The sequence below is a fragment of the Amborella trichopoda genome, chromosome 10 (genome assembly GCF_054954075.1).
Source record: "Amborella trichopoda isolate Santa Cruz 75 chromosome 10, AtrichopodaSantaCruz75HAP2 v2.0, whole genome shotgun sequence".
Taxonomy (NCBI): Eukaryota; Viridiplantae; Streptophyta; class Magnoliopsida; order Amborellales; family Amborellaceae; genus Amborella; species Amborella trichopoda.
The window spans coordinates 8,875,004-8,896,809 of record NC_142345.1 but is presented as its reverse complement, the minus strand read 5'-3'; the positions used below and the strand labels follow the sequence as shown (position 1 = coordinate 8,896,809).

The 21,806-nt window shown below is 35.1% G+C and overlaps 1 protein-coding gene across 1 annotated transcript; it reads right to left on the bottom strand.

The window, feature by feature from the left end:
• Nucleotides 1-6,391: 6,391 nt before the first annotated feature.
• On the bottom strand, nucleotides 6,392-8,527 carry LOC18446185 (premnaspirodiene oxygenase). Its single transcript, XM_020674771.2, has 2 exons — nucleotides 7,585-8,527; nucleotides 6,392-7,168 (listed from the first exon to the last, which is right to left on the bottom strand). The coding sequence occupies exons 1-2, from the start codon at nucleotides 8,470-8,472 to the stop codon at nucleotides 6,545-6,547; spliced, it is 1,512 nt and encodes a 503-aa protein (XP_020530430.1). The 5' UTR covers nucleotides 8,473-8,527; the 3' UTR covers nucleotides 6,392-6,544.
• Nucleotides 8,528-21,806: the final 13,279 nt, after the last annotated feature.

Below are 21,806 nucleotides of genomic sequence, written 5' to 3'. Positions count from 1 at the left end.
AGAAGTTAAGGGGTATATATGTTGTTTGCAATTGAGAAGTTGTTCTGGGTTAAGGGGTAAATTTTATGTTGTTTGGAATTGATACAACACTTACCCCCGAGCATGGGGGATGGGGTTGGAATTGAGACAATTACTCACCCTCGGTATTGAGACAATTACAATTACTTAGCCGAGGGTTAAAGGGCTCGAGGGATGGGGTTGGAATTGAGACAATTACTTACAAGACGGTTAAAGGGCTCGGGGGATGGGGTTGGAATTGAGACAATTACTTACAAGACGGTTAAAGGGCTCAGGGGATGGGGTTGGAATTGAGATGGAATTACTCACCTTCGGTATTGAGACAATTACAATTAATTACCCGAGGGTAAAGGGCTCGGGGGATGGGGTGCATGGGGGATGGGGTTGGAATTGAGACAATTACTTACATGAGGGTTAAAGGGCTCGGGGGATGGGGTTGGAATTGAGACAATTATTTAGGGGGATGGGGTTGGAATTGAGACAATTACTTACCCGAAGGTTAAAAGGTGTATGGGGGATGGGGTTGGAATTAAGACAATTACTTACCCGTTAAAGGGTGCATGGGGGATGGCGTAGGAATTGAGACAGTTACTTACCCAAGGGGTTAAAGGGTGCATGGGGGATGGGAGGGTGCATGGGGGATGGGGTTGGAATTTAGACAATTACTTACCCGAGGGGTGGGTTAAAGGGTGCATGGGGGATGGGGTTGGAATTAACCGGTGCATGGGGGATGGGGATGGAATTGAGACAATTACTTACCCGAGGGGTTAAAAGGTGCATGGGGGATGGGGTTGGAATTTAGACAATTACTTACCCGAGGGGTGGGTTAAAGGGTGCATGGGGGATGGGAGGGTGCATGGGGGATGGGGTTGGAATTAACCGGTGCATGGGGGATGGGGATGGAATTGAGACAATTACTTACCCGAGGGGTTAAAGGGTGCATGGGGGATGGGGTTGGAATTGAGACAATTACTTACCCGAGGGGTACCCGAGGGTTAAAGGGCTCAGGGGATGGGGTTGGAATTGAGACAATTACTTACCCGAGGGATAAAAAGGGGATGGGGTTGGAATTGAGACAATTATTTACCTGAGAGGTTAAATGGTGCATAGGGGATGGGGTTGAAATTGAGACAATTACTTACCCGAGGGATCTAAGGGTTAAAGGGTTGGGGGAATTAGTTGGAATTGAGACAATTCTTACCCGAAGGTTAAAGGGCTCACGGGATGAATTGGAATTGAGACAATCACTTAACCGAGGGTTAAAAGGGGATGAGTTGGAATTGAGACCAATACTTACGGGTGAACCCTTTTATAATGAAGTTTTCTTATTCAAATGCCCAATGTGGGACTTTATTTGAGCTTTTTCACTACATAAGGGGAACATGGATAGCTTTCCCGTATAAAAATATGAAGCGCGCTCTCTCTCTCTTGACGTCCATCCCTTGTGCGTCTCTCCCTCGTGGCATCCACCTCTCCCTCTTCCCTCTTGGCATCTGACTCTCCTCTTGGCATCCATCTCTGTCCCGGATCTGAATTAAAAAGCAAGGGTCGATTATGGTATGCTAATTAAATTTGTTACCAACCATACTATGATAATTAAATTTGTTACCATATGACACACTAATTACTTAAATGATTAATATGGAAACCATATGGTAGGTTTTCTTACCATATTATTTTTATTTTTATTTAGTTGTTGTCTTGTTGCCGAGAAGCTCTTTTGTATTTTTGGATTTCGATATCTTTATTTTTCATTCTTAAGGTAAAAATCTTTTTTTGAATTTTTTTTAATGCCATAACATTAAAATTTAATCACATTTATTATAATATTATAATTAATAATTATACATTGATAACCAAATATTTTATTTTTTATTAATTTATTTACAATATAAATTATGTAATGTATTATTTTTCTTATAGTTGTTAATAAGATTTTTTAAATGAGATGATATTATAAGATATTTTGGATTTGTTCTTCTTTGTATTGTAAAATATTTATAAAATATAAAACAAAAGTTTCAATTTTAGTATATAATATTATAGTTAGTTATATTGTGATAATTTTGGATGAGTAAAGTGAATTGATACATATTTGATACTTTGATATGATACTAATTTCACTTTATATGAGAAATTATTATTTTTAATCTTATAATATGGAAATGTTTTCTAATATTTTAAATATTTACTGTAATATTATAATACTATATTATAATTAATAATTATACATATATCCAAACAAAAAAACAACGTCTCAGTATTCACCTATTTCTTTTAGAAACTAAAAGACCATTTGGGGTGGACAATCCGGGTCCCTAATCCATTTTTTTAAATTTTGGTATAATCCAGTGATTTGAAAACCAGATTGGCGACCCAAATTGGGCAAGAAAAAAATCGCTCTAGATCGGTGAATCGGCAATCTGAATTGTCGTTTTACTATATGAAAAAAATAGCGAACTGGTGAAAAAACAAGAGCAAAAAATATTGAACCGGCCAAAAACCAGTCCAGATCAGTGAATCAGCATTTTTACTATAGCAAAACGACGATTTTTACTGTAGCAAAATGTTGTTTTATTGGAGCAAATCAATGGTACTATTCTAGAACTAAACAATTTCCTATATTTTGATAGAAACAGCACGGGGTGACCGATTTCCAAGTCGGACCATGTGATTCTGTTTCGGCACGGCGTTTCTTAAATCATTAGTAAGATCCATCATTGTTAAAAGCACATGTCTTTTTGCTGCATCGTTTTGCATAAATGACAGGGAATAGAGTTGTGGAAACGGCCTAGAAGGTGTTTGCGCATGCTCCATTAGGATATGGCCATGACGAATGTACCCATAAATTTAGCAAAATAGAACCCACAATTGGCCTCTCAAGTTCTTGGATTTGGGTAATAACATGGCTGCCATGGTCACTCTCGATCAGGAAGCTTCAGCTATAACCATGTCAAAAGCAGCAGCTTGGTGGCGCCGATCTAACAACTATTATATTCAAGATAAAAAATATATATATATATATGAAGAATTCTTTCCCCAAGCTCATCATCACTGATTCCATCCAATTTCTTCAAATTTTAAGGAAATTCAAACAGTAATGAGTGAAATCTCCCCAAATCCATGTATTTGCTTGTAATCAAGGATAAATATTCAAACAGAAACATCGACGTATACGATTTCATGGACCTCGCAGTGGCATAATTGCGAATTGGGCGATTCAGAATTGTCAAATTTGACATCCCAAACTACAGTTCTTCTTGGCCCAAAAGCAAACCACCATTTTTCAACTCACTCATGAAAGCACTTTCTATCGAATCCCAATCCAAGCCCCTTGAGTCCTTTTGTCTCTTGAGCTGTGAATATGAACAAACTAAACAATTAACGTCAGTTATTATCATCGGAGCCTTATCACAACGATTGGAGATCGGCTACATGAAACATGTTCTACCATTCGGCTCTATTACGGATCATACTCTTAATAAGACTAAAAGTCATCGTATACTTTTTTACTACATCTATCCATGTTCTTATGGGCTTTCTCATGCCCTTTTGAAGTCTTCTACTTGAACCAAATTGCACCTCTTATCGAGTGTTGTATTGGCTCTGTACTGCATATGGCCCGCCCACCTGTCTAGTTTCACTCATCGCCTATTGAAGCTACACCTAAGTTCCCTTAAATGAATTCATTTTGAATTTTATCATTTATTTTACCACTCATCCATCTCAACATCCTAACCTCAGCTATACTTCATTTGCATTCTCTTTTTACTAATCCCCTGCCCCGATGTGGGAATAACAATGACGATGATAGCAACCGCAGCTTTCGGGTACCAAATTCGTGCACATCATGCCCCTGTTCAAGAATCACCCATCTCAAATCCCCATTTTTCCATGGTTGGGGGTTTACCTAATAAAAGACACAGCACATGCAGGGCTTTTCCGCCCCAAACTGCCATGAAGAGGGAGTAAGGTCTCTGTTTTGAAAAGCACATTAATGACCATGATTTGGTGTCAAAAGGGGTTGATCCCATTTCCCTAAATAAAATCCCAAAATTTCAACTCAATTGGATATTTGAACTTAGAAAATTCGAAAGGTCGGCATAAGGGGACCGTACACCACCTGTGTATGGACCGAACGTGCAAAATCACTGGAAATCCCTAAAATTTGATATCTAATGGAGCATCACGGATGGAATGTGGAGGTCTCAAACCCTTAACACCTAAAACTCAGCTCAATTGTAAAAGTGGGGTGTATGGCATACTATTCCAACATTGCAGTCCAAGAACTATTCCAACATTGCAGTCCAAGAACACGGTAAAAATTGGCAAATTTCTGCAACCATCCTCTAAAATTGGGCAAATTTGACAGTAATATGTCTTTTGATTGGCACGGTAGATCAGAGAGAAAATTGGAAATGTTGCGATCCTCGCTGAGCAATTTCATTTAGTATATACACATGATGAACGGCCGATCGAAATAAATCTTCGAGAGAAGAAAACAAGTTTTTATGGTTATGTATAACATGGTTCATACGACCTCTCTCTGCTTCTTCGGCGATAACTTGCCACCTGATCATCATCTCGGGCACAAAATAGATTCAATTCGATCGTGACTCAAAAACCTTGGAAATGGTATATGAAAAGTCATGATTGGGGTCCAGATCCAGTGTCCTTCATAGCTTGTAAGGTGGCCCAACTTTATAGTAGGCAGAAGTTTGGGTTTCAAACTACTTGCCGGTGCCATATCTCAGCCCGATAAGAGGGATTGTTCCCTACTTTTTAGTGATAAAACAAGTCCTCATTCTATAGGTGCCCTTCAGAGGGACCTATGTGTTATTTTTGGACATTGTCCATGTTTATTTTGATCTATTTTCTTTTTACTAGAATTTTTTTTGTAATTTTTTTCTTTTTTTTTGTTTCCTTTTTTCTCTTTTCACCCAATAGTATTCACCAAGGTTTGGGTAAAGACTCTATATAAACCCACCCCGTCACCCCGTGAGAGATCCTTTTTTGCAGGCTTCCAAGTGAGAGACTACTACCTTTTGCGCAAAAGACTGACCATACCCTTTCCCAAAGCCTAACCATACATTGACCAAACCTAACCTACCTTAGTCATCCTAACTATGTCAAACGTACCTTAGTTAAGATCCTACACTTAACCAAGGCTCCCTAACCGTAGCCCTCTAACCCTAGTCAAACCAACCTTGGTTCTCTACACTTAACCAACACGTCAAACACTTACGAAACCATCGTTCCAAATCTTAACCAAACCATCCCTCCAACTTTAGCCCACTAGCAAGCCCATTTCTAGGGCCACTTCTAACAACCCAAACCTACAATTAAGTCCATCCACATCCAAAATCCGACAGACCTCGTTTAGGAACCCACATTGCAATCCCTCTGAGCCCAACCCCTAAATTGAGTATCGTCGAAGTGTAAGGGACTGAGATTAAAACCACTCTCCAAGCTCGCAAGCAGCAAAGGTGTAGGTCCGGCTCCCCTCTCCTAGTGACACACCAGTCTTAGCAGGGGAGAACTACAAGTGCTTGGCTCACAAGGCTCACCCTTCAGGCACTCGTGTCCTTTGTATTGCATGCATTATTGACCTTATCCACACATACAACCACCCATGGGGTTACACACACACACAAACGTGCATGCAGGTGATGCTAGTGGGGGCCGTCTGCATTCATTCTATGGGTATGTTATTTATTGACTACCCAACTTGTATTTTTTATATTTTTTATATTGTCTTAGTCCAGTTAATTTTAAAACCTTTAGATTATAAAGCATCCCTCCAAAATTCTAACTTTGCGTTGATGCTGCTTCTAGTCGTATCGATCAACAAAATACCATCCACAAACAACGTACAAAACTAAACAATTAACATGTTAGAAAAAGACATAAGCATATATTCTCAGAGATGGGACGAACAAAAACCTCGAAGCACACCAAATCCATGAAGCTAAATCATCTAAGAACCCAATATGAGGCTTTGGCTTTCCATATAAAGTAGATAAAGGGTAGAATTCACCACTATGTAAAGCCCCTTCTCCTAATATTGAGGGCCAATAATTAACAGGACCAGTTGATAAATCAGACCAAAGATGCCTGTCTTTACCAGTCCGCAAACTACCTAAACACTTAGGAAAGGCATGGGAAGGATCACCGGTGTAAAAATAAGCATGGGCCTTCGACTGAGGTTTCAAATTGAGCAAATAAAGTGTGTATTTCCAATACGAACTTCCCTTGTTAGAGATGATTTTTATTTTCTTTCACATTATTTTTCTTTATGGAAATATAAGTTTGGTTGGTTTTTTTCTTTTTATCTTTTTTATTGTGGGGGGTGGGGAGGGGCGAGAGTGGAATAGCAAATTTCAAATCTTTTACAACGTAAAATTGTTGTGTTTTCCTTTATGGTAAGTTTGACTCCATACAACAATCCTGAATTACCATGTCAAATTGCAGTAGGGCAAATTCCTTAAGATTATTCATGATACAATCTTCAATTACATATTGATGGCTATGAACTACTAGTTATAAAGTGAGGAATTGGGATTAGAACTAGGTCATGCTTCCTTGATGCTGTCATCCCACAAGTTTCACTCATATCTACCTCCTCTGGTTTCATTCCTTCAGGTAGTTTCCAATCGAAGTAGTAAAGAAGTTGGGCCAAAACAAGTTCTGAAGTAACCATACCGAATAGGGCACCGGGGCACCCCCTCCTCCCTCCCCCAAAGGGGATGAAATCGAAACGCTGCTCCTTATACTCCACCAAACCATCAGAGAACCTCTCGGGCTCGAACTTCTCTGGAATTTCATAGTAGTCTCTATGTCTTCCAATGGCCCAAGCATTTACAAAGACTCTAGTTTTGGCTGGTATTACATAACCTTCTAATGTGCATGTCTCCATGGATTCTCTTGGAAGCAACAGTGGGACAGGAGGATGTAACCTGAGTGTCTCCTTAAGCACTAACTTCAAGTACTCTAAGTGAATCAGGTCACCCTCTCCCACTCTTTCTTTTCCTCTAAGCGCATGCCTTATTTCCTTTTGGACTTTTTCCATCACCTGAGGGTTCTTCATAAGTTCTGCCATTGCCCATCCCACGGTTGAAGATGAGGTCTCAATCCCAGCCATAAACATGTCCTAATAAAGCAAAATTTGACATATTTAGCATATACCTAGGAGCTAATCTATGGGACACAAGTCATTTTTAAATTTAGTGTATAAAGCATCTTAATCATAAAGACTAATTGCAATCAAAGGGCCAAATGTCCATAGTTGGATCACAACTAGGCTTACATACCATTCATTTTCATTCTCTGACAGATTTGACCATGAAAATTCATGCTAGAAAGTTCAAATCTGAATTAAAAGATGACAAAATTTGATGGAAATTCCTATTATAAAGTAAAAAAAGGGGGTACCAAGTTTACACAAAGCATATATGGGGTTTTGACTTTTGATTGTTTTTTCGACTGTTCTCCATCAAATTTGGGGTATCATGTCAACCCAAGGGAGCTTAAATTTCATATTTGAGGACAAGTTATAGTAATTCTTACAAATATGATTGCCTTGATATTATCTCGGGTTAGTTGCACGTTCACATCCCCTTCCTCTTGAAGCCGCAGGAGGACATCCACCAAGTCCCCTTGCTCATGCCCTTTGCCATTCATTTCATGCTCCTCTATTACCTTATCGAAGAAGCTGTCAAGTTTCTTGTGAACCTTCTTCATTCTTGCCCTACTGCCTGATAGAATGCTGATAAAGCCCAAAGGTGGATACAAGTCTTCTATAGTAAACCCACTGCCTACCTCAATCGTCTCTCTGATGATCTCTCTAAACTCGTCATTGACATATTTTCTGCCCAAGCCCACTCTCTCGAGCATACAACTGATGACTGAGAAAATTCTCTCTGTGAGATTCACAGGAGTATGAGAAGCCTCCATGATTGATCCCACGAAATGGGCGGTCTCCTCATCTCTAACAAAGCCAAATGATTGCACACGTTTTGCACTAAGCAACTCCAGGATGCAAATCTTTCGAACCGCCCTCCAGTACGGGCCATATGAGCTCATGGCGATGTCTGTGCAATTATAGGTAAAAATCTTGGCACTCGACAATGCCGGCCGACTAGCAAAGACAAGGTCGTGTGCCTTCAATACCTTTTCGGCGAGCTCAGGTGAGCTAACCACAATGGATGTGATTTGGCCCAGTTGTAGGTGCATCAGAGGACCATGCTCTTGTGCAAGGGAAGCAAGGTTCTGATGTGGGAGCCTACCTAGCTGGTGAATGTTGCCTATTATGGGTAGTGTTGGAGGCCCAGGAGGTAGTTTTCTCTTTCTATCTCTATCTGTTTTAATTTTCAGGGCTAATAGTAGGAGAAAAGAGAGGAGGGCATAGATTGATGTTTGGGAAGGTGATGTTGGTTTTGGCTGAAGATCCTCCATTAGTCCCTAACAACTAGTGGGTTTGAGCTTCTTCCTTTAGGCTGAAAGGCCACAATGTTTGTGTCTCTTCAAGTGGTCATTGGGAAGGGAAGTTGAAATGCAGCTATCTAAGTTGACATGGATAATATTTTCTTTTTCGTTTTTATATAAATATCTCAGTTTTCAACCAATTTTTTATAGAAAACTTGAAAGAACCTGGCTGATTCTTAACTGGATTACCCTTTTTAATGATATTTCATATAACTAATCCCAAGATTCCATCCACATAATCTTGATTAGGAGTTTTGGAGTTTATTGGATAACTTGGATTGATTCACTGAAGAAAACTAGCAAGGTCCCATAATCTTATACGTTAAATTCAGTATAATATATTCTTGTCTGCTGGGTAAGGTCAACTGAGATTTAAAATCATTTGTTTTCTATCTAACTTCAAATAAATGACTTAAAAATCAGTTGTTTTCTCTCTAATTTCTCATAAAGTTTACTCACATCGATAAAACCAAAATCGATTGAACTTCAATAGCCCTTTTTGAATGACCTCTCTCAGATTGAAAAAAATTATAACTTTTCTTCAAATTATATTAAGGAAATTTACTCCAAGACATGCATTTGTTAGTTAATTTTGTAATTGCAACCTAACTCAAATTATACAGTGGGCATTGCATCAAACAACCAACAAATGAGCCCTTTCATGCACATATTTGTTTTGTCACCATAAATTACACTGGAGCTTAAATTTATGTCATGCCCTTTACGAGTCGAACAAAATTGTCCCCCATTTGGGTAACTAGATACCAGGTAACTAGATATGGGGATGCTACCACCATTTAAATTCACTCACTGACTGCGTGAAGGATCATGAGAGTGACATAAAATGCTCTCATAATTGATTTGGTTATCCCATTGATGCTTTACCTACTGCTTGCATTGTAACTACCCCAATGGCATAGAGGATGCTCTGCAAAATCGAGAGATCATGTTAAAACGAGCGTGTATGGCATTGTTCCTGCAGGAAAATAATGTATACATACTCTCTCGGAGCTACTTGGTGAAGATTTTTTTTATCTGAAATTTTTTGGATTAAATCATAAGATAATCATTTTTAAAGAAATAAATATAAACTTTTAGGTTATTAAGCACTTTATGTGACTGGTCTCTGTTCAATCGCAGAATACGTTTTAGGCTCATACAGTGCTTTTAATTTTTCCTTTTTTGTTTTCAAGGTTTCTTGTCAGATTAATACTCCCGCTGGAGCACAATATCTGTTTCTATGTCAGGTATGATAGTGCCAATAAAACATGGAAGCATGCATTTAGGATAAACTTTCGAAACTTCCCCGCCTTGTACATCTAAATATACTTTCCTCTGGATGGATAGCTAAGATGGTCTGAATGACAATGTTAGATATATATACACTATTATATTTGTAATTTATATTAAAAAAATTTTAATTAAACTCGTACATGCAAAAAATATATAAAAAAAAAAATCAAATAAAATAAAATAATCAAAACACCCTTAAATTTTTTCGGATATTTTTTTGGTTTTTTTCTTGAGAATATTTTTTAATGTTTTTTTATGTGCGCCCTATTGAGATGATAGCAAGTACCAAATTTTATATCCATTTTTTTTATAAAAAAAAAATTAAAATTAAAATATTTTGAGATCTCACATGTGACATTTTGAGACAAATAACCTCAGCCGTTCATTTAAATTGGACAACTAGATAAGAGGGAGATATACAAAATGTATATTGCGGCGAAGTATAGAAAAATTTTCCCATATATTTAATCTCCACATCTTTTCCTCTTCAACGACTCTAAATATGCTCCAACGTTTCTTCATTACTAATAATACATTTTAGGGCGCGCGTTTGGTTGCAACGGCAGGAGTGGGAATAGGGTCAGCAGAGTACGCAGTTAGCTTGCAAATAAGCCAAACCAAACCACGCTTCTTCATTCCGTTTTGATAACATAAAATCAGATATGCAACGCAACTTCCTAATTTTATTTCTAGGCTAAATGTAAATTGCGATGGGATTATACAATGGGTGTGGTTATATAAGGTTTGCAATCTTAAACCATCGAAGTAAGATGCATCTCCAAATTTTGTTATAAGATCAATTTTGGTGTCGAAAAGTTTTAGTATGGCACGATAATCCATTTTCATCTCTAATTATAAAATTTTGAAATCCAAAAATATTTCAAATCAAGAATAGCTATAAACGCATGAAAATTTGGAAAATGGACGGCCTAGGTAATTTATTGCAAGATCTACTATTTTGGGGATTTAAAATATTTCTTCCAATACCTAAAGAGTGACTCATTTTGATCTTTTTTAGGGTGCAAAATCAGTTTCTTTTTCATCTTCGCATTAATTATTGGGATGAATATAACAAGTATAAAATTTGGGATCATACAAATGCTACAAATAAGATTTTTTTAGATGGGTGGTTTCGTTATATTACAATATTTCATTATATTACAATATAATAGAGTAGATTTTGTTTTAGAACATGAAAATGACATTTTAGTAGTTATTTTTTAAAAAAAAATTATATCGGTACCTTAATAAAAAGGGCATTACTTGTAAGTCCAGATTTTTCAAAAAATTATAATGAGGTCCATTTGTTATTCCATTCCGATTTGGCTACTCTGCCCAATGTTCCAAACGAATCACTTTTCTATTTTACTTTTTAATTTTTGTGAAGTGTGGGGTCTGGATCCCGAACCACTTGGCTTCTTTGAAGATTATGTAAGCCAAGGGGTCTAAGGTCTGGAACTCAAAGCGATCGTTGGACTGTGAATTTCACTCCAAGGATCGTTAAGAGGTTCCAAACTTCAAACCACTTGGCTTGTGTAAGAGTCGTGCAAGCCAAGCAATCTGAGGTTCTATATCTCTAATAGTACCTGGACTATGAATTTCACAGTCTAGGGACAATTCCGAATGTTGGATTGCTTGGTTTCCACAATGTTTACACAAGCTAAGTGGATTGATCCCTACATTTAAAAAACTAAAAATAAAATAAAAAAATGGTCAAATGTTTGAAACATTGGATAGACAAGAAAATTTGAAAAAAAAAAAAAAAATGTAAAAAACATAGCATTGATATTTGAATCGTCCAACTGATGGACCTCCTCATAATTTTTGATAATTTTTTTTTACCTCCACATAATTGCCATATTTAAATATAGTACAGATGTAAATTTTCCTAAAGATCGATACTTCATTTGATATCACTCTATGTGGATGATATGATATCTAATGTGGGTAATGGCTCTACGGTAGTTTACTAAATGCTTTGTTTTTACAAAAATTCTTACTCGATCTTTAATTAAAGACAAGCTTTCTATGTTTCCCCTACAATATAAAGCTTATATACTTCCCTTTATCCAACCGTCCATTCTGAATTGAAGGCACGGATTGTCTCAATCACAATGTCATGTCTCTACACTTTTTTATCTTTAATGTTTTTTCTATAAATTATTTTTACACCAAAAAGACATCAGAACAAAAACTTACCATATCGAGCAGTAAGGATATTAAGTGTATAAAAAAATTTAGTAGTTATAAAGGAGTGATATATGACTATATAGGAGAGTTAGATGGGGTTTCCACTCCCAACGCTGTCAGCATAAATAATTATAGCTTTTTATTGTCAAAAAATTAGAGAAAATTAGGAAAAATTAAATATGCCTTTGTATTGTTAAAAATAGAGAAAATCAGGAAAGAAAATAATAGAGAAAAAGAGAAAAACATTACAAACCATTGTATACCCATCTTGGTATTTATAAGTATCTTAAGTGTCTAGTACACTGGTTTTGTATATTTATTTTTGGGATTGTACAAATAAGATCACAATTATTTACAACCATTCAATTTAAAATCTGATAGTTTGAGTGTGTCATAAAGTTCGAAAAAACTTCATTTCAACTTTGATTTTGATCATTGAAAAAAATAAAGCAACCCAATTTCCCAACCAAAGTACCTTGCGCTAAAGTCTCACCGTGTACTTTCTTTTTATTTCTTTTAAGTAAAATTTTGTACCATATTCGCATAACAATAATGGAGCAGTTGGAAGAGGGGTACATCATAAGGAAGCATTTTAAATGCAAGGTGGTGGGATCGAGAGTTCGAATCCCCCATAGCATGCGTATTTTTTACAAATAGAATATTATAGCAAGTGTACCTCATTGAATTGACACTTGCATTGACTTAGTAGCATATGATGATATTTTTAAATCAACAAAACCCATACATATGAATGGTGACGTGGTGGGCTGTGACGGTATGGGTTAGGATCGAGAGTTCGAATGCCATTGCGAGCGCATTTTTTCCAAATAGAATATTATAGCAATTGTACCTCATTGAATTAACACTTGCATGGACTTAGTAGGTGATGTTTTTAAAACAAAGGTATGATTCTACTGAACAATTAATTCGTTTTACTTTTAAAATATAAAATTTTATAAAAAAGAATTATTCTACTATCAAAAAAGAATTACTTGCCATTATACACTGTGTTACTAAGTTTCAAAGTGATATTTTGAATCAACATTTCTTGATACGTACTAATTGTAAAGCTGCTAAGGACATTCTGCAAAAGGATGTTCAAAATCTTATTTCAAAACAAATATTTGCCCATTGGCAAGCGATCTTATCTACTTTTGATTTTTCTATTGAACATCTTCCCGGCTCTATTAATTCGCTACCTGAATTTCTTACCCGTGAATTTTTGCAAGGGGGCCGTATATTACCACCACTACCTAAGCCAGATAGTATTCTTTACGATTACAGTTATTCTTGCACAATACTCATACAAATATGAATACATCTCAAGGTAACACTCATGGTAAACAAAAATTGGACTTGGTACCCTGTCCCATATCTGGGCCTCTTATGCCCAATTCTTCTTTACCAATAACACCCATGTCACCCATGCGATCGACAAATGTACTAGAATATTTCATCCAGACTCCTCCTCAAAGTCCAATACAAACCCCTAGTTCGACATTTACTCCAGCTGCCTACCCAAATAAACAAACTTCCTCCGCTTCAAAGTCAGTTTATGTTGAAACCGCATTTCTAGCTGATATACCCATATGCGACAAGCATATAAACATTGACCCAAATAAATTAGCTCCCTTATATCTCACTAATCACTTGAACCCTACTAATGGAGCCAAGACGCGTGAATGGTATGAGGCTGTACTCATGGAAACTGGTTCAGTATCCATCGTATATTTCTACCAAGGTAATACTAAACTATATGCATATTCTAAATTACAAGGTTAAAAATTATTATCTTATGAAGATTGGGGTAATAACCCTATGCAAGGCAAAAAGTTAGCCAATCCTGAATTCCAATACAAATATTATAAGTATGCTGAGTATATTGAGCCCTGGCATAAGGTCTTTGCCTATCAAAATCCAAATAATACTCATTCTTGGTATGTCCAGTAAAATTCCCTATCTTGGAACGGTTCCCTAGCTGGTTCCGACATTGGTTCCTAATATGGGGATCACATACTCAAATATTACCAGATGAATCTCAAGTCTTTCAAGAAAAATTTGCCATTCATAATACATGCACTCCCCAAGATGATTATCACCTATACTTTATGGCCATCTATCAAATCCCATGGATTCTAAAATGGGATTACTCCCTTTCTGAAAATAATACCAATAATTTTGAATATGTCCCTCGCCTTGGTAAAACCATCAAAATCAAATGGTGGGATATTTACAGAATTAAACCATCCTCTTTGACACTCAAACGAATGCCTCCTCAATTTGACATAATTCAACCCCAAGAAAATAATACTGTCAGCCTTCCCACATTTTCTGCATATCTCAAAAAGATGGGACTATCCCATCCAAATGCCACTCTTGAAGAGCTGGAAGAGCATCTCTTGTAGATCTTTGCCACTTCAAAACCAAGACCAACCACATCCAAAGAAACAGTCTAGTCAGAAAATCCATTGCTAGAAGATTTCAGCCAAGATCCAAATGCATGACCTGACAACCCGACAGATATGACATAAAGTAAATAAAGATTCCCCTAATCCTTTGACATGACCCATAGTAAAATAAGATTCCCTGTTCTTCTTTTTCCCTTCATCTGGCCCCACAGATGCCATCCTATGGTAAAACAGAGCCATCCTACAGTAAAAAGATTCCATGAATAGACATTCCACTGTGAAGAAGGTCACAATCACAGCCACGTGTCCTCTGCTTATTCCTTCTACTCTCGCACAAACGAAGCCAACTCCTTCACTCCCGCACGTATGAAGTCAAAAGATTCGCCACCGACTCACGGCCGCCCTATTCTCCTACCACGTGTCCCCTATCGGTTACCCTCTTCATTACGGCACTTCTCTCCGCCACTCGTCCGTTATCTCCTCCCTCACTATGGCACCGCTTTCAGGCACGCATCTCACGTCAGCTATCTCCTCCCTCACGGCACTTCCTTTAGCCACATCCTTTCCTTCATCTCGATGGCACGCCGCTTCTCTTTATGCCTATAAATACCCCTTCTCGCCTCATTGCAAAGCAGACTTCGCAAGGATTACAAAGAAAGCATCTGAAGCAAGCTCAGCATAGTGACGCATAGTTTCATACTTTCTCCCTTTTCTTCTCTCTCTTCTACTTTGCTTTCTTCTATTTCTGTAGATATTAGGTTTAGTCTCTTCAGCCGTCTGTACATCAAGTCGGTAACCTCTTACTACTTTAAATGTGTGATTGTAATATTTCCTCTCTACCTTCTTACTATCCCTCCGAATGGAAAAACTTTGCCAGTTTATGTATATGTAAACAGTAAGTTATGTTGTTTCTTTCTTAATCTATGATGCAGTTGAAATTTGTATATTTACTTTTAAAATTCGCAATCTTACTCATATTTCGTGGATTGTTCTTGATATATCTTGGATTTCTGCTTTAATTCTCATATGTGCTTTTCTTTATTATGTTACACTTCTCCAACAACTAATAGCTTATAACTCTGTTATTTTTGCCTATTTACGATAAAATCCGTAGGATAAGATATAGGGTAGATCTTGCGCCGAAATTGGTATCAGAGCCACACTCTGTTTAGAGTAATTAATAGTTGTCACTAGTTACTGTATCTAAGGAAACTTACTAAATTAATCCATTAGAGAAAGTTGGTCCGAGCATTGAGGTTAGAGACGCTCAGACACCCAGTCTAAATACCGTTAAGGCCAGGAGAGCCGCCGAGTTCGAAGAAGACATAAGAGATAGTCACAGAGGACTGTTCAGATAACACTCAACCGCAACCTAATAATGGAAAAATTTATTAAGAATCTATCGGATAAAGCAATTAGTTCAACTAGTAGTACTATAAGGATTAAAAATAAAGAAGAAATTATCATAAAGGATATAGAAGCCCAAATTCAAAATTGGAACATTCCAAAGGTTCCACTATCTGATGTTTATACAAAAGGTACTTTTGATCTTAAAATAGGATATGCTATCAAAACAGTAGAACATACTCTATCTGTTACAAGTAGCCCAAAGGATTTCCAATTATTATCTAATAAAATATTACAAGTCCATAAAACAAAAAATTATAAATATCTCCATATAGGTTTAATACAAATTGCAGTTAAACCTTCAACTCGTTTAAGACTTAATAATCCTATCCTAGTATGTCTACGTGATACTATACATAATAGATTTTCCGACTCATTACTCGGAATGGTTGAATCTAGCTTAAGTAGTAGACCAATTTATTTTAATTGTTTTCCTAATTATTCTGTATCACTTACAGATCCAAACATCTTAAATGTTTTAAGCCTAAACTTGAAAACTCAAGGATTTGATATGATGTTAGGTTCCTAAAATATAGCCATTGTCTATCGTATTTATTACAAAGTAGTGACTACATTATGTCCTAATGTACTTCAAGTAGACACTCGAGGACAGATTATATTTTTCCAATCCAATATAGAAAAATCCAATACCATCATACCAAAAACAATATCCTGGTCAGACATTATCTTACTAGAATCATGGTCTATTCATAATGAAAACCAACTATCCCAAACATCTATTCAAAATATTCCAGATAAAATTATATAACATACAGATGGAAATATTGAAATCCAATTCACTAATAATAGAACTACTATACCTAATGCCACAGCAGATTCTATATTTTTTCCTCAATTTTCTCGCTAAATTGAACCGTCAAGACAATCTGTTACCACATACACCCATAGTCCACATCAAAGGACTCCTTCATCCATAAGTAGTACTCCTCGGAGACTACAAATTGATGGATTAAGAAGAACATCAGATAATACTTTTATTCCACAATATAAACAAGCTCAACAAGAACCTGAAAAATCTGACCTCCTTCAAGTCTTACAACTTGAAGAACAATTCGATAATCAATATATCGAAAATGACTATTTATCTATTGACAATGCATATATAAGAAAATGGTATCTTGATACGTTTGAAACAAAATTAATATCTTTATTTCATAAAAAATATAACAAATTCCGAAAACAAGGAAACAAAAGTACTTGTTTCTTCACATGGTTAAAAGACATTTTACACCAATACTTTATTCCTATACCAAAATTTCATCTTCAAACACTCGAATCTCAATATATTGTATTTAATACAACAGAGGGAAAACCGATTACTTCAATCCAACCTCCTGAAAAAAGCCTCAAAATTAAGGGAGCAACTTCAAAAACTCCCACAGAAACTGACAATGAGGATGAATAATCAACCTCTCAAAACCAAATGGTCATTTATGAAAATGTAGCTACTCCTTATAAATTAAATAATGCAAATATGTCCCGTATTGAATTACTTCCCCATATAATTGAACAAAACAATTATACAAACTTTTATCTTCAAACTCTTGGAAAACAAACGGTTAGAATCGAGAATTTGTTAACTCCCACACGACAAAATGAACCAAAGAAAATTCTCTTTAAACCTGCTCCTGAAATAAATAAAGACAAATTCTTTATAAGAGATGATAATAAAACTCTCATGGATCAGTTAATATCCAAATTATCTACAAATTAGAACTCAAAGAACCCAAGAGAACAATTATTGAAACAAGTCCTGGAGCCACTTCAGAAGACAGAGGAAAAGCTAAAATTCCCGTCCATTATAATATGGCTCTTCAAGAAGAAGACCCTGAACCTCAAATTAAAAATACTCTGTCAAATATGCAAAAGGCATTCACAAAACATAGTATTTCTTCAGACAATATTTATCGAATCAATTATAGCAAAAATTGGCAGCTAATAAATGTTAAACCATATTATAAGAGACCAACTCCTGTTGATATACAATTAGAAGTAGATCTAGTTAGCCATACATTAACTTATACTGGTAGGATCATCAGCAATTGGGGTATTGATGGAATTTCAGATCACCAAATACTAGATACTACGCGACATATGACAATGTACGCGTCAGCATGTATGGCTGGAAGCCATGACCAGGAAATAGTAAAAACCATTGTATCTGGATTTACTGGTTGGCTTAAAGGATGATGGGATTTCCACCTCAATGATCAAACAAAACAATAGATTTTGACAAATACCCGAAATTGGACAGCAAAGAATGAACACAACCAAGACGTGTTATACACTGAAAGTGATGCTGTTAATACTTTAATATATACCATCGCCCTACATTTTATAGGCAATACTGCTATCTTAGCAGCAAGATCCGCTGATCTTTTATCAAACCTTAGATGTCCTACATTATCCCACTATAAATGGTATAAATACGTTTTCTTTTCTCGTCTACTTATACGAGAAGATCGCCATTTAGATCATTGGAAAGAAAAATTTGTAGCCGGTTTACCCTACCTATTCGCTGAAAAGGTAAAGGAACGCTTAAGGGTAAGCATGGTGGTACAATCAATTATTCTCAATATACTTTAGGAGAATTATCGGCAGAAATTTGTGCTGAAGGATTAGCCTTATGCACAAACATGAAATTAAAGAAACAAATCGATAAACAAAATATAAGTGGTAAAAAGGAATTAGGAGATTTCTGTAAACGGTTTGGTTATCACATTAATAAAAATAAACTCCATGATATACATAAATTCCATAAATGCAAACATAAATTTAAATCTAAACAAAAGCAAGATAAACCTCCAAATGTTTCTAAAAAGAAAAAGAAATTTACAAAATATTTGCTTCTAGTAAATCATCCCAAAGAAAGTATAAAAAATTACCTGTCTGTTATAAATGTGGAAAAGTTGGCCATTACAAAAGCCAATGTAAAGTCAAAAAAAAAATTGCTGCTATAATCTTAGATGAACAAATAAGAAATAAAATATGATATTATCCAAATCTACGATTCTCCATCTAGTTCAGATTCAGATACTACTTCATCCAGTAATAATACATCTTTTCTTGGTAATATCCATGATGAAGACCTTTATTGGTCAAATACATCCAGTAGTTCCGAAAATGATGATGACATATGTAAATGTCCTATTCCTACTTCTAATATTCACACTTTGACAAAAGAAGATAATCTCATATTAGATTTAATAGAGAAAATTTTTGACTCTGATAAAAAACGAGAAGTAATTACTCAGTTTATAAATCTTGCTAAAACTAAAACAAAACCTATTCCATTAATTAAACGTCCAGATGAATATAACTTTTCTGATATAATGAAACGTATAAGTCAGTACAAAGCCTATAAAAAGAAACCAACTATTGCTGATCTCAAGCAAGAAGTAAATATTGTAAAAACAGAAGTTGCTCAATTAAAAAATCGAATACAAATTCTAGAACTCCAAAATGAAACCCCAAGAATAGATACTGATACAGATTCTATTGAATTTGATCACCTAATCAGAACATCTCATCCACAACATAGAGAAACATCAACAAGTATATATATATATATATATATATATATATATATATATATATATATATATATATATATATATATATATATATATATATATATATATATATATATATAGGAAAGGGAATGATTTCATACAACAGCCATTTTCAAAAAGCACGTTTTCAACCGTTGTCTATGTCAAATAGGCTAAAAAACTACTTTTTAAATTGTATTTTCAAAATTGTTTTTATGAATGTTTAATAAAATAAAAATAATACATATTTTTAAATCTAGATCAAACAAATAGCCCTAACATAGTTTTTGAAGATTGATACATACTTTACTATACAACTGTGGCATCAACAAAAAAAAAAAAAAACCATATATATATATATATATATATATATATATGAGTTTGTCTAGAGTTTACAACCCCTCAAAATACAAAGGTTAAAGCTACAAAGGGGTTGTGATGGGTGTATTTATAAAAAAAATGATTATTTTTTGTTTAAAATTTTATTTTAATTGGTATCTTAACCATTATGCAAAAGTAAATTTGAAATTTTTACAAAAATACAATGGCATTTTAGAAGTTAGAGGTCTGAAATTTTATTTGTAGAATACCCTTATCTTTTAGTAAAAATTTCAAATTTATCTTTTATAGAGATAACAAAAATACCCCTTGTCTTGTAGTAATATTTACAAAGTTGCCCTTACTTAATGATAAAGATATGACAAAAAATTATTTTTTTAAAAAAATAGACTATAAAATTAATAAATCCATACTTCACAACTCTCTCTATCTTTAACCTTTGTAATTTGAGGAGTTGTGAAGTTTAGATTATCCATATATATATATATATATATATATATATATATATATATATATATATATATATATATATATATATATATATATATATATATATATATATATAAATGATCCTGTGAGCCAGTAGGCTCATAAGTAAAAATGAGCCCAATGGCCCAGATTGAATCTGGGTCGATCTGACGATCACCGATGCTTGATAATGTTTGAATTTTATTTTATTTTTCTAGTAATCCAAATCGTGTTCATATTGATTTCAAACAACGACTATCTCATAATATAATGAAATAGTCTTCAAAAATTATGTTAAGACCATTTGTTTGACCCAAAATTTTAAAGATACACTATTTTCATTCTAATGAACTGTTACAAAAAAAAATTGAAAACACAAACTAGAAAGCATTTTTTTAGCTCAATTAACATAGGCCATCCATTTTAGTGAGATCTCTAAATCTAGACCTTACAACTTCTTTTCAAAAATTTTAAATAACTTTGTTATCATTAGCTTAACAATGTTAAAAAATAAATTATCATCAGCTTAACAATGTTAAAAAAGGAAAAAATGATTTTAAATTCTTAAAGGTCTAGATCTTGAAATTCACCAAATGAACGGTCTAGATTCATTGTTGAAGATGACTCATTTTGACTATATATAGGGTGCAAATTAACAACAAAAAATTTGAGATTGATTATTGAGATGAAGAGAGTATGTGTGCAAAATTTTGGATTATACAAATACCACAAACATGGTTTTCTATTTCATTATACTATAATGACATGGTGACATGATATCATTTCTTTATATATATATATATATATATATATGGTGACATGGTGAAGTGCAGAGACTAAGACAGAGTATATGGAGTGCAAGTTTAGTACTAATAGGAGTAGAGACGAGAAAGTGGTTAAGATTGACGACCAATAAGTACAAAAAAGACCACACTTTCGATATCTTGGGTCGATAATCTAAGAAAATCAAAAGATCGAAGAAGATGTAACACATAGAATTAGAGCGAGTGGGCAAAGCGGAGATGTGCAACTCCTTGGATCGATAATCCAAGAAAATAGAAAGATTAAAGAAGATGTCTCACATAGAATTAGAGTCGGGTAGGCAAAGTGGAGATGTGCAACTGAAATTGTATGTGATCGCCGCATACCAATGAAGTTGAAGGGAAAGTTTTATAAGACAGCGGTGAGACCAACTTTGTTCAATAGGGTAGAATATTAGGAAGCCAAAAAATAATATACCTATAGAATGAGTGTAGCAGAGATAAGGATCTTGAGATGGATGAATGGCAAGACAAGAACTGATTGAATTCGAAATGAATCTATTTGAGAGAATGTAGGCATGACATCAATAGGTGATAAAATAAGAGATAGTAGACTTAGGTGGGCTGCTCATTTGTGGCGTTGACCAAATACAGCACCTGTTACGAGGTACGAGTTAGTTCAAATAGAAGGGGACTGAAAAGGGCAAGGGATAAACGCAAAGTGATATGGTTAGAAGTAGCCCAAAATATATGAGGACTTATGACCTCACTAAGGATATGACCTTTAATAAAGTAGAATAGAGAACATGGATTCATGTAGTTGACCTCAATTAATTGGGACAAGGCTAAAATGGTGATAATGATGA

What these genes read in the sequence shown, in the direction of transcription:
- LOC18446185 (XM_020674771.2), bottom strand. Translation starts at nt 8,472, where the DNA reads ATGGAGGATCTTCAGCCAAAACCAACATCACCTTCCCAAACATCAATC. An exon ending in ATATCAAGGCAATCATATTT is followed by an intron (nt 7,169 to 7,584) that starts GTAAGAATTACT and finishes TTGCTTTATTAG; the next exon opens with GACATGTTTATGGCTGGGAT.